The 15,195-nt window shown below is 29.0% G+C and overlaps 1 protein-coding gene across 4 annotated transcripts in view; it reads left to right on the forward strand.

Annotated features, from left to right (window-relative positions):
- Positions 1–15,195, forward strand: part of LOC111635382 (CUGBP Elav-like family member 4) — a 140,578-nt gene that overhangs the window by 104,375 nt on the left and 21,008 nt on the right. For 3 of the 4 annotated variants that reach the window (XR_002758363.1, XR_002758364.1, XR_002758362.1), the window contains 2 exons: positions 13,034–13,177; positions 14,548–14,725. Coding sequence is in view for 1 of the 4 variants with exons in the window: in XM_023380336.1 (XP_023236104.1) it covers positions 13,034–13,177; positions 14,548–14,675 (272 nt within the window). In the remaining 3 variants the exon portion in view is untranslated. The remainder of the gene's footprint in view (positions 1–13,033; positions 13,178–14,547; positions 14,726–15,195) is intronic. The other variant, XM_023380336.1, reaches the window with a different exon arrangement.

Raw genomic sequence — 15,195 nt, forward strand, 5'->3', positions numbered from 1 at the left:
GTTCGATTATAGAACGATTGTAAACGTTCCAGAAAATTGATCAAATTGAAAATAGTTTGTTTGACTGGACGTAAAAATTCTCTAATTAGTCTGGAAACGGGGGACCTAATTCTTGCATTCTGTGAAAACGGGTAAGATTGGCTATAATGTAATTATCTTAATCTTCACTATCGTTACTTTTTGCCCACAAATAAAAACCCAGCGAAGCGGGTCCTTGCAGCTAGATTCTAGATTACTTAGAAAAACAGTCTTTTATATATAAAAACAAACTATATTACATACAAATGTACGAACAAATAAAAACCCAGCGAAGCGGGTCCTTGCAGCTAGTGTACAAATAAAATTTTACTTAAATTTCACAAACAACATTAACTTCAAACTTCAAAGTTTAATAAAAAAACATAATTATTTATAAGTTCTAAACAGCAATTTGGTTCATACTAAAAGATCTTTTCTGATTTATGACAAATTTTAGTGTCTGTGACCAATCTATGGTTTGTATTTAGCCACAATTTTAAAAAAGTAGAGCATCCTAATCTTTTAATTCTGTTCCTAGTAAACTGATTGTCATGAATTTAGATATATGTTCAACAGTTCTTATTTTTGTACATATTACATTTATTAAAATGAAACCTCTTTCATCTTCTTTGCTACTGATTGCTATTATGTTAATTATTTTTCTAGCTTTATTGATTGTTTCAGGAACTGATGTAATTTTTCCCTCCATATTGTCAGCTACAAAATCTCAGAAATTATTTATATTTATTTTGAATTTCAAAACTTCATTTAATTGAACTGTTTCTTTCATCTTTCATCTACATTGAAGTTAATTCTTTATAGGCCAAGTGAATTCATCTAATAAATCAAGTAGTTCAACCAATTAACAGTTACACTAGAATTTACTTACACTAGAATTTATTTTTAAATATGTTGTCTGTATTCATTTTTAAAATATTATTTCTTCATTCAAGAGGAAAACACTAAATTTAGGAAAGTTTTGCTTAGTTTTGTAAAGAGAGATAAAATATTAAATGTATGGTTGTTTCCTAAAGTTCTAATTCAGAAAACAATCATAATTTTATTGTTTTTAAAACTACTAATATAAGTCATGGCTTTTAATATGTAAAACACTGTTTATCTTTCATCATCTGTCCATTCATCAAGAATTTTAACAATCAGCTTGCTAAATTTAAAAAATTGTAACAATCAGCTCATGGGAGCCAATGAGAACTAGTTCCAAGATGCTATTGGGAACAGAGATGAACAAGTCTACCTGAACAAAGCTGAACACTCAACTAAGATGCAGAGGTCTTTTTAGCAGGGTTATAAAAGTGGGAAAAAGAAGAAAGGAAAATTTCAGTGGTGCAAACATTTCTGAAAGTAATCAAAACCTATTATCAGGCCATGTAAAGGTACTAGAGGGCTTAGGTACAATGGAGTGAAGGAAACTGCTTTGCTTATATTCCAAGAAGAATAATAAGTAAATATCTTAAATATATATATGTAGTTTTAATTAATGATTATACCATGCAAATATTATATTTTTTATTTTGTTTGCTTTTCAAATTTAATTCCATTTTGGCATATTAGATTAGGGGCTTCGGTATGGTGCATTCAGTGCACTCTGATTTTCATTGCCCTGTCCATTATAATGCCAACCAGAAAGTAAACAGTTCTTGCTAGCAAGAAAATCCATAATTTAAAAAGAAGACAAGCTACTAAAAATGCCTTATTCTGTTTTAAAAGCAAAATTTTTCTTCTACTATGTTAAATTACAGGAAATAGCAGAGACTGGCTATTTCCTGCCATTTAATATAGTGCTAAGAAAAGCATTAAAAAAGATACCAAGAGCTGATTCAGGCACAATAAAAGGATAAGCAACATTCTGATTCTGCTTTGCCAGTAAATCAACACTTAAATTGCTGGCAATTCTTTTGTGCCCTGTCATCCATAAGGTAGTGTCCATTAATTATATTTACAATTTTTGAACCAATTTTAATTCCCTCCATTCCCTTTGTATACAATGATGTAATTTTGGCAAATCTCTTTCTCTTTAATTAATTATCATAGACACCTTGACATTGAAGAAATGACTTTAAAAAGTTTAACAAATATCTGATATTTTATTCAGATGACTAACTAGTCTTTATTAGTCTTTACTAGTTATCCAAATAAAATATCAGATATTTGAAAAGTAGCCTTATAAGAACAAATTTATATGCATTAAAATCACTAAAAAAGTACACGTAGACAATGTCTCAACCCCCTTCCTTCCTAGTACCAGTGCCACCACTATCAGTTTTTTATCCAAAACTGATCACCCATGAACAAAAGATTACCATTCTCATATGCCAGTCAACTAGGAAATGAGTCAGTGAATGTCAATTCTTGATTTAATTGACATTATTAAATATACCAACTTGAACTTGTTGTTTGAAACTGATAAGATTCTAGTAATTTATCCTCACTATATAATGACCTTCAGAAAATTATATAAAAGCCATCTGTCAATTTTATCAAATTTTAATTCTTTTCAGCAAATAAGAGCTAAGTGATTGACTATTGAACCTGTGTCAAGTCTGTGAATAACTTTCTTATAAAATCAACAATAATGATGATAGTAATAATTATTTATTTCAGGGGTTCCACCAATAAAAATTTGGGGTTCCACAATAAAATCCATTGAAGCTAGTGGTGAATGAATGTGCCAATGCAGATTTGGGATGTGAGGTATAATTGTTGTAGTCATGGATAGAGTTCTTGTATGAAGATACGAGGACCCCATCTGAGACTATACATGTGCTAAAGTTATTTATAGCTTTATAAACAGTGGGAACCAATGAACTGAAATCATGATATAATGTTTGACAAGGTAATGGAAATCATAAAAACAGTAAAACATAAACTAAAGCTAGATAATCATTCGAAAATCATAACTTTAAAAAGAATCCATCATATAAATGAAAGTACAATCATTAAATATGTATATATATTAAAAGCAAAATGTTCTTTCACCACTGCACACAAATAATGTAAATTTAAAAATAAATTTGATTTACAATTTGAAAATTTCAAAACAACTTTTAAACAAATTTTAAAAACATTGTTTTAATTTTCATAATCAATTGATTTGATTTCAATTTTTATTTACAATTTTTTCCTCAACTTTCTAAAAACAAAGACATAGCATTATACAATATATATCAGATATTTGTAATTTAGAGTGTAGTTTTTAAATGAGTTGTGTGTTATGTCAATTGGAAAGACAGAAAAACATGCAATTATAATTCTATTATATTACATTAGAACCATTCATTAATTTTTTCCATAAAATAGACCAGACTAGATTTTTCAGTCATAGAAAAAAAAATTGCTTTTTGACTGTATAATATATCCAAGATCCCATAAGAGTTTTTATTCCTTTAGATATAAACATTATCTTTTTTTGTTAGTCATCTAGACAAGTGAAATGCTTAGATATTGAAATACAAAACTAAAAAGAATGTTTCATCCTAGCTATGATCATCTATTATCATTTAAAATCTAAAACATTTTTATTTATTGTTGTTTCTTACTGTACTGTGTAGTTGCTGCAGTGCAACAAAGCACATTATAAAATTTGTCTTGTATATAATTACAGTACAGTCGACCCCTCCTATAACACAGTAGATATGTTCCAGTTTTTATGAATCCATTTTCTACGAATCCAGCCAATCACAGCCCGGCACGTATGCAGTTTACGGACTATGGCTGTTTGTAAGGTTTCTTCCATAAAATTAATCGATTCTAGACTAATTCGACTCAACATTCCCAAAATATGTTTCCCAAAAAAAATTATTCCCAAAAAATACAATTTTTTGGGAATAATCCATATAAACTATGCTGTAAACAAAAAATTATAGGATTACTTACCGAGCGTGCACCGTTCGACTACGCCATTGCTTAAGCTTGTTTTCGTTGTGGACCTTGTCATCGAATGGCACTCGCATGCTTCCTGATAAATTATTTTTTTTTGCGAAAAATTTGCTGAACTTTGGAGACATCATTAATATAAATATAATTTTTATGGATGTTAAATAATAAATGGTTTTTAGTAGGTCCACTGCTCGTTTAAACTCAATGGTTTGTACAATATCCGCTATTGGTCTAGATTCGACCAATCTTGTCGCGACATGAGTTGGCAATGACGTTTTACCAAATTATACGAGTTTTTTTAGCATGTTGGTACGAATACTGTTGCAATTTTTTCGCCGTGATATAGGAATCGGAACTATAGGTACCCATGTTATGGGGGGGGACTGTATTTTCAATTCACTATTGCTTAACATATCAATTTTTGTGAACTTCTCTAGAGTCTCTCAAGTTTGTTTGCACATTTTTCTTACTATAATTTTATTTAATGAAATTTATGATAACAGTTTGAGGAAAATTGAAAGAAATTATAGAGACTATTCCAGCATCTTATTGTAAATGACCAGCTACATTTGAATTCAAAAATAAATTCTGTGTTTGTATTCAGTTGATCTATAGTTCTAATTGACATATAAACTGATTTTTATGAATACGGTCAAACTTCATTTATATGTTTTTCAAGGAAACTGAAAAAATATCATATAAGTGAGAAAAATGCACAAGTGAAAGTATTTTTGAATTGGTTTCAGAGTGAATATAGTTGTCACAAAGTTAGCATAACACTGTACAACTGAATTTATGCAGGTAATTCTTAACATAATGCATATAATGAATAATGAAAAATATGATGTATAAATGAAAAATATTTAATTGAAATATTTTATAATGGAGAAAGTGCCGTGCAAAAATATTTAACACATACAGCAGAGCCCTGTATAGTGTTGCCACCTTTTCAAAATCTCTGACCTGGATGGCAGGCCAGGTTTGTTTGAACCAAAGTTCCTGATTGCATGCGCAATGTCATTTTACAATGCAAAGAATAATGTGCGTGCTGGTTCTAAATCAGTTACAGTTAGGGACTAGGGACTTGTGTAGGAGTAATGTAAGTAACCTAAATTAAGAAAGAACAGGTATAGATAACAGCTCACAGATATGTGGTCAACAGGTTGCATTCCACACGTTGGTGTAAACAGGTTAACATGGCAGAATTGCAGATGAATTTCAGATTTCAGTGAGTGTGAGTTCTTTTACTGTTAAAATAGTGTAAATTTGTAAAAATAAAAAATATTTGCAAGAACTTTGTTTCATTGTAATTTCACAATTTCGACAAAATTCCCAGACAAAATGAATAGTTCACCCAGACAGCGTGAGTTAATTCCCGGACTGTCCAGATGAAAACCGGACAGGTGGTAACACTAGTCCTGTACAACATGGGGATACATTTCACATTACAGGTAATTACATTATCAAGACATGCATTATCAGATGATTTTATACAAGTTTAAACCAAAGCCTAGAAGTGAACAAGAAATGTATATCTCTTTATGACAAAATTAGAATTTTGTACGAGTATTAGTTGCAAGTTTTTTGTCACATTATACAAATTCACATTATATGAGGGTGCATTATATAGGAGTTCACTGTAATTGCAAAAAATGTACAACTGAGAAATTTAAAAATGGGGTTTCGACCATACATCGAATACTGTTTACAATTATATGAAGAAAAATTCCATTTACATTTTTTTCAATTCTGTCTGAAATATTATGCTGAACATACTGAGAAACTATTGAACAATAGTAATTAAATTATCTACAGCTATTGTAGCATTTACCAATGTGCAGACTGTAAAGTGTAAATGGTAGCAATTTTCTACAGAAATGAAACTTGTGATTTGCAAACTTGGCCATAGCCCTGCTTGCTGGGCACAAGTGTCCATGCATTTTAATTGAATGCTAAGCAAATAAAGCAAAATAAAAACAAACAAACAAAAAAAAAACACTTGTATATCAATAACTGATGACACCTAGTGCCATTTTTTTTCCTTGCACATGCTGTTATAAGTTGAGAGTAACTTGCTGCAACTGGAGTGGGTGTCACATCTGGAAGAGAAAAAATTTTGGAATCTTATATATTGAAATTTTTGCAGCAAGCTATCAGTTGTGAGCATGTGTTTCATAAAAATTATATATAATGCAATGTGGATGTTAGGTGTTTAAATTGGTACATATAACACATTGTACCTGATAGGAAATGACTCAGCAACTTAGACTTGGTAAGTAATTATATTTATATTATAAATTATTCTTTAAAATTTTGATAAAATAGCCTAGCTCAAGTAAATATATGGAAGTCCTAAAACTAAATTGTTTAGCTTTGTTGAACATTGAATCTGATCTCACCAAATAAATTAGTTTTGATTGTGTTGTAGATATTTTTGCCAAAACCAAAGCTAGTCACAAACCAATGTATTGATAAATGTGTATTAGGAGAATTGTATAGTTTATGGTGGGCATGGATGCCTTGATGGAGTACTGGCTTGATAGTAACTTGCACCTGAGGCAAACTGATTTTGCCATCCCTCTTCCAGAATGGTTATCAATTGAGAATAAACTCTTATAGTTCAGGCATTTTTATATAAACTATTTAGAAACAACTTTATGTGATTTTACCTATTACAGTAGAACCTCCATTATCCGGACCTCCATTATCCGGATTTTCGATTATCCGGATTGTTCAAAATAAACAAAAATTTTACGAATTTGCTGATTTGCACTTGGCGAATTACGATACTGTTTATGTACGTGATGGAATGCATAACTTTTTTTGTTTCAACAACGTCTCACCCATCAGTGGTCGTAAACTCTTAAATATATTTTACGTAGTAATAAAAATATAACTTGACATACGTATTTATAAATAATTTATATTCAAATTACATCATTTCTATGACCAAGGGCGGCGTAAGGCATGGACAACGTGGGCCACCGTCCTATGCCTCGCGGTCCGAAGGGCCTCGCGTTTCGAAGGTTTACGCATTACTTAAAAGCCATTCATGCAACGAAAAAATTTTACTCATCATAAAACGATAAATAGTTTGTCAAACTTTTATTCATAAAAATGCAGTTTCAACTGCTTTTTATTTTATAAAATCCATCTTCTTGCGCTACCAGAGGGTCTTTTAAACAATAGGCAGTCTGTTAGTGCTGGTCAGTAGTAGTCCAAATTCAATACAAACATTTGTTTCTTGAAAATTTGATCACGATTATATACAGTATTTACTTTTAATATTACCGATATGTCATCGAAAAGAAAACGTGTTGTATTATCATTAAAAGACAAATTAAAGTATTTGTTTCGATTATCCGGATTTTTCCATATCCGGACTACCTTCATCCCCAATTAGTCCGGATAATCAAGGTTCTACTGTATTTTTATTTATTTACTTTTTTCCTTTTATTTGTTTATTTTGCTGCCTGAGTCAGTTATTTTGTGTCATCCATCAAGTTGGTCCTTCTGGGTGGTTAGGTCAAAAAACACTAATATGCTATGTAAATGTTGTGTTCAAATAAATCTTTTTATTGTCTCAAACTGCAAATGTTATAACTGTGTTGCACTATTAGGCTAAATTTTTTTTTAATTCATAACTATTATCACATCCTAAAATATATATATAATGGGGCTTATGCAAATTATGCAAAATAAGTCTTCAGCGATGTAACAGTCACTTTCCAAAATTATACAATATAAAATTTTGCAAACATTTAATTCTTGAAAAATTTTAGATATAATATCTAAAATTACTATCACTGTAACTAAATTATTGTGAATGGCAATTAATTAGTTAGCATTACTTAAATATTGTAAGACACAGGAACTAAAAATCATATAATGAGAACAATGAATTTAAATTTATTTAGTTTTAAATGTCTTATTTCTTTAGATGAAAAAAGGAATAAAATATTGCTATTTTTCTGCCATTAAATCCCAAATTATCAGATTAAGTGCTTACAAGATATAATTTATAAATATGGTTGTCAATAAATAATATTAAAGAAGAGCAAATTCTATCAGTGCTACATTATATTATTCTCAATGGCTGTCAGAAATATCATAATACACATCTTTTAAGTGATTTCACAAATTGTTGAGTAAATCAATCATCAGATTTGTAATAGCATAGACATGTCTATATCATTACAAATAAATTACTGTTCATAAAATAATTTTTAGTAGCTATTTTATTAATCTAATGTTAATAAAAACACTGCTATTACACTTAGTATTTTATTTTTTCTATTTGAGTTATTGTTATTCCTTCTTTTTAGCTTCAGTATAGTTTATTGTGGTACTATTAACTTATAAACCATTAAATATTCCTAAGGAATTTCTATTAAAGTTAGCAATTAGCTTATATTTATCATAAAGATTTTCTTTGCTATGTGATAGAGATTTCTGGACAAGGAAGAATTTCTGGAATATATTAAATTTCACCATATAAAACATTATATCATATTAAATTATATTGAAGTTACAAAGAGGACTCTAAAATTAAGATTTATTATGCTTGTAAAAGATTTGTTAAATATATTTGTTTCAAAATTGATCAGAAATAAGTACAATAAAAAGCTCAGAAGAAATCCTTCTTTCAGTATAGGATGAAGCTAAAATATTAAATATTAAACTTGATGGTATTATTTATCAAGTTAAAATCAGTTTCTTCTACTTGAATTGGAAAGTCTTCTTTATGAGTCAATCAATTCATTTGCATACAAATTAAATTATATCTTTTTTAGCAGTTATTTCACCCTTGCATTTAACAAAATTTTATTTATTTAATTAATTAATTTTTTTAAACTGTGTTAATTTCCAATATGTTTCATTTGTTTGTACTATTTCAAATTTTTACTTTAATGAATAGCCCTTTAATCAGTAAGACTTCTTCATTTCTTCATTTAATGAAGAAATCTTACTTTAATAAAAATACTTGTCAAACTTTCAGTGAGTGTTTTATGTATCATCAATTTTAATGTTACTTCTCATTCTAGTTATTGAATTAATTAACTTTTTCACTGATTCTTAGATGTGATATGTTGTTTAAACCAATAATATGATATGTTGAAACAGGCATGAATTTAAAGTTAACTAAGAATTTCAAAAATGGCATTATAATGTAATAAATTTTAATTTAGAAGATTAAGTTAAAATGGAAAAGTTATTGGGTTGCCCCAAAAAGTTCATAGTGATTTTTGATAGATAACATTTGAACATGCAGGAGAATGTCAAAACTATTAAAATTGTAAGCTATCTATGCACATAATGAAATGTAACATCAAGATGCATTCCTTATGATAAAGTTCATTAGGCTTTTTTTAATTAGATTCATCTGCATCTTTGTTAAAATGGAAGTATTTTTGAACATTTGATGCTTTTATTTTTTCCAGAAAAGCAGAAACTTGGTATAACTACAAATGAAATATGTGCTGTTTATGGTGATAGTGCTGTTGCTAAATCAACAGTTTGCAAGTGGTTTGCTACATTCAAAGCGATCTATTTTAACCTGGAAGATGCTCCATACATGGGAAGATCTGATGCTATTGACAATGACCAAATTAAGACTTGACTTGAAAATAATCCTCTTTATACAACATGGGAAATAGCAGAAATTGTAAACTCATCAAAAAGTATTGTATTTGACCATTTAAAGAAACTTGGTTATGTGAATTGTAATGAAATTTGGACACCGTGTGTTTGACTGAAAATAACTTACTGGATCGAATCTCTGTTTGTGATTCACTTTTTAAATACAACAAAAAAAGATCTATTTCTGAAATGAATGATAATAGGTGATGAAAAGTGTATCTATAACAGTGTTGATCAAAAACAGTTATGGGACAAGTGAACTAAACCACTGTTAACCTTTCCTTCATCCTGTGTCATACTGTGTGTCTGGTGGGAGTGAGGACTGGAAGTAAATTGTTTACTGGGAACTTCTCTCACAAAACAAATCAGTTAATTATAATAAGTACTGTTCTCAACTGGACTGACTGAAGCTGAAAAATGTCCTGAACTGGCAAACAGGAACATTGTTGTGTTTCAGCATGACAATGCCACTCTGCACATCTCTTTGAAAACACAACAAAAATTATTGGAATATGGCTGCAACATCACATTATCTATTCTAGTCCCTACAGAATTTGGGTAAGAACTTAGAAAATCTGGACACTTGCAAAATTACATGGAGCAGTTTTCATGCAAAAAAACAGGACAGTTCTTTCAAGATGGAATTATGAATTTTCTAAATAGATGACAATAGGTCATTAAAAACAATGGCATATACGAGTGGTGGCCAAAAGTTTAGTACCACTATGCAATTTTTCTTATAAATGCCTTTAACTGAAAAATTAATGTGACTAATGTGATGATATGTTGTTAAATTTATAGAAATACTTTTATAAATTATGTATATGTCAAATATCAATAAATAAATATTTATTTTTTAATGAAAATACCTCTGTTCAAACTATATACTTTTTTTACTGTGGACAAAAGTATAGGACCAGAACAAATTTAAGTCAGTATTTTGTAAGGTAACAAAATTTTTTATGACAACTTTGCATCTTTTTGACATAAAATTAACTAAACATTCACAGAGTTATTGAATGGAGGATCAAACTTTTTGGACAGCCTAAACAGCCTAATTTTTATTTTTAAATTTTTGTTTATGAATTGCAGTTTTTGTAACACCTCATAACATTTTGGTAGGGTTTACATCTGGCAACTGTACAGGCCATTCAAGTAATTTAATATAATTATTTTGAAACCATCTTTTAACCAATTTATTGATGTGTTTGCAATCATTATCATGTTAAATTTCCATGTTAAAGGTAATTTATCATCAGCTTAAGGAAGCATCACATTTTCTAGTATGGATTTATACTGATGTTGATCCATATTTCCATTTATTTGATGGATAGCATCAAGCCGTGAGAAGCTTCCCCACACCATGATGGCCCAGGCAAGTAGGATGGATGATATTCTTCTCATTTGCTGCATTGAATATACTTTCTCCCATCACTACCAAATAGATTCATTTAATTAATCTATGTCTAAATATTATAAAGTCTCTGTAAATCCGCACGAAAAATATATAAATTTTCGGTTTAGCGGTAGACCATCACACAGCAGATAGCTAATTACTTCTCTTTATTTAATCACTGTATATGCATTTCGGTCCTATTAAAGAACCCTCTTCTAACTATATATAAACAGCAGTCATAAGAAATTTAATTAAAATCTATGTCTAATAGTGTGCAGACTAATGGTGGGCACATCACATTCAGCTATTTTTATTTGCAGGTCTCTCAATGTGAGATATTGATTTCTTTTTGACATTCAATGCAGCAGGTGGTCAGTATGCTCATCAGTTTTTCCTGGCTATCCAGATTTTGGACAACTTGTAAACCCCACTAGTTTCATTAAACAGTTGCACTGCTCACACACATTAAGTTTTCCTGCAATTCACTATTTTCAAAATTTTTTGATAGCTCAATCCATCATCTTTAAACATCTTTATTCATTATTTTGTTTTAGGACTCAAATTCTACTTTATCCTTATATTTTCTAAAGATTACAACTGTATTTTAGACTGTTATATACATGTTAATGTATATTTTTTCACACTTACTTTAAAAAAAGAAACTTAATACCTATATTTTATATTCAGTCCTAAACTTTTGACCAGTATGCCTGAAAATTAATGATAAATTACTAATGATGCACTGAATATACTGCAGGAAAATACATAATCTGTATATGCAGATGTATTCAAATAATGTAATTTTTATTTTCACTTGTTATATTTTATTTAGCAGATTTAATTTTTACTTTTAAATTAATTATTTAATATTTTATTGCCTAAACTTTTGGCCACCACTTATACATCACTGACTAGAGGTAAAAGGTAATATTTTAAAATTTATACTCATTTTCTTTAAAAAGTCACTAAAAGCTTTCCAGACAACCCAATATTTATATAGTTCACAAAATATGTGATAGTTCAGGTTTTAGTTCCTTCAACTATTATTGTTATAGCTGCTACAATATAGTGTTCTATAAATAACTAAAATTATGTAAAATTCTTTGTTACTGTCAAAATCTTTTCAAGTTGAAAAAAATTTTAGTAATTAAAATTCTTGAAAAATGAAAACTGGAAAGAAAATAAAAGTTAATACAAACATTAAGGATATCTTGGCATCACAATATATTCTTGTTTGGCTATGATGTTTCTTTACTGAAAAATAATGCAAAACTTATGATTACTTTGAATAGCTTTTGATCCGACATATCTTGAAATTAAAAAAATTCTGATTTATATTCTAGTATCAAAAATCCTTAATAAAAATGTTTGTTTTGCAAAAAAGTTGTGACGTGAAGTACTTTCTTTATTCATAAAGCGTTGTAATTATAGACACTTGGTCTATCTGTCTTGCAAACTATTATTGTTATATATTTTAATAAGTAAATAAAGGACATTGAGGCAATTTAATTAAAGGTGTTAGTGAATTTGCTATTTCATGCTGAAGATGATTTTGGATATGGATATGTAATTGAATTATGATATTTGTGAAATTTAACACATTACTGCTAATGAGATGTTGTATTCTTTTCTTAGAAGCTTATTTTAAAACTTTACTTCACATTTTGTTTGAGTAAAATCAAATCAAAATGTCTGCAAATAAAATACATAATCATGTATGCTTTTTAAGTTTCATAAACACTATACAAACAGTAAAAAATGCTCATAGTATATGGGGAAGATGCTCCTAAATGTTGAACATGTGAAATGTGATTTTGAAAGTTTCATTCCAAAAATTTTGAACTAAAGAATACAAAATGCACGAGATGACTAAAAACTGTTGACAAAGAGAAATTTCAGGAAGCAAGTCTTAAAAAGTTACGAATAACAACCTGTAAACTTGCAACNATTATTGTTATATATTTTAATAAGTAAATAATAAAGTAAAAGTAATTTTTGATAAGATATTGAAAATGTATAAAATTGTTTATTTACATTATTAATCATTTAACAGTAATAAGTAACAAAAAATTTTTATTCCAGGTCCTGAAGGTTGTAATTTATTTATTTACCATTTACCACAAGAATTTGGTGATGCCGAGCTCATGCAGATGTTCATGCCATTTGGGAATGTCATTAGTGCAAAAGTTTTCATTGACAGGGCTACTAATCAAAGCAAATGCTTTGGTAAGCAATTACAAATATTTTTACAATTTATGTTATACATTACATTTTATAAACATATATGTATATGTGTGTAATTAAGGAAAGACTTATTTTTTTCATTCTTAATGATTAATTTTATCAAATCTGTCTAAGATTCAAAATTTTATAAAAATGTTGGCATTACATATCTGCAATAATAATATATAAATATAATAGGTATCTTTATTCCAGAGAATTCCTCAAAGTGTACTTAAATATGTTTTTCAGTTAAGTATTCTATTATGCATGTCTAATAGGATTTTATGGATATAGATACTTCCCTTACTATAATAAACATTTTATGCAAGTGAATGTAGCATATACACTTTACTCACTTCATAACAAGTCTTATGGAAAAGGAATAGTTTTTTGGAAATTCCTGAAAACATCAAAATTTTAACTTGGATGTCTTTTTCTATAGAACTCCTTGGTCATGTTCAGTAATACAGAATGCTTAGTAAGAAATCTAATTGGCTATGAGGGAGGAGCTAATAAATGTTCTGAGTATCTTTGAATGTGTGCTGAGTTAGCAAGTTAGACTGATTGCATGTAAAAATGGTGAATGAGGTTATTACTGTTATAAAAAGAACTTATTTAATCCAGCGTGAACAGCTTTCTTGAAAACCATACAATGAGATAAAAACAATGACATGATTAGTAGAAGTTAACATAGACAAAACAAGCTGATTGAACTAGTTAGAATTCTAGTGGTGGGAGAAGCATAGTAGTTAGAAACAAATTTAGCATGGCAACATAACTAAACTTTAACAGCAAAAAATATATTTCTTGAGACTACACATACAATATGAGTCAATTTCTTTCAGTCCCTTCACATGCTGTTGAGGTAATAACAATTCCATGGCAGAGTTGACCTTTTATTGTAGGCTTCTTGTCTGTCATACAATGCAAAAAAGTTAAAATAATCCTCTAGCAGTGGCACAAAGATAAAATTATTAAGTACATTTTAAAATGTACTTACTAATTTTTATCTTTGTGCCATCACTAGAGGATACTGATGCTAGCATATTTAATTACAGGTAATATTCAAATAGTAATGTAGAGTTATGGTACATATTTTGTTATGTACAGTAATTTCAGATAAATATATATAAGCATAATTCATGGTCACATATAATAACTGGTCCACACAAAATTATCTGTAATTTTACCAGTCTGTGATGAGCAAAAAGTTGAGAAACACTGTTATAGATGAATCTTTTTTCAGATGTTTCTAAACTGTTTATTAATGAAAAATTAATTATAATTAATAAATTAATTACAATGACACCATCTATCTTACAAATCTTTAAAGCTGTAATGTATAAATATGTTGGATTACATTTTTTTTCTAGGATTTGTAAGTTTTGATAACCCTGCCAGTGCCCAAGCTGCAATTCAGGCAATGAATGGATTTCAAATAGGAATGAAACGTCTGAAAGTACAATTAAAACGCCCTAAGGATGCCAATAGACCTTATTAAGTTTTGTATCTTTACCTACTTTTGAGGTAAAATGAATATTAATTTATTATGTAAGTAGAAAATACTGTATCTACCCAAATATTTTTAAGAAAAATAAAAATATTAATAATGATGAAAAATAAAAATATAGTGAAGCTGAAATACTGTAAGGTCTCTTTTTATGCGGATTATTTTTATGCGATTTTGAAGTTGTGCGGTTTGTATTTCGTCCAAAAATTTTTTGGACAAACATACATATAGGCTTGTTTAGGAAGCCCTCGTACGGACAGTCTCCAAAATCGTGGAACGCTCAAAGCTCACTCCATTTGTTCCGCTGATATATAACGTTTATGGATGTAAAGGACAGCTAGATCTATCTTAATCGCTTTAGTTCCTAGCAATTTTTGATATAAATGTAATTAAACATAAAAAAAATACTTAAAACTGAAAAAAACGAAAGAAATGCGTTAATTTTGAAGAAAAAGCTTCAAAGTTTAACTTCCTTTGTCTCGCCCTTCTGTGAAATTTAACACCGATGAGT

This window comes from Centruroides sculpturatus, unplaced genomic scaffold, assembly GCF_000671375.1.
Source record: "Centruroides sculpturatus isolate CEXI.00-Female unplaced genomic scaffold, Cexi_2.0 scaffold955, whole genome shotgun sequence".
Taxonomy (NCBI): Eukaryota; Metazoa; Arthropoda; class Arachnida; order Scorpiones; family Buthidae; genus Centruroides; species Centruroides sculpturatus.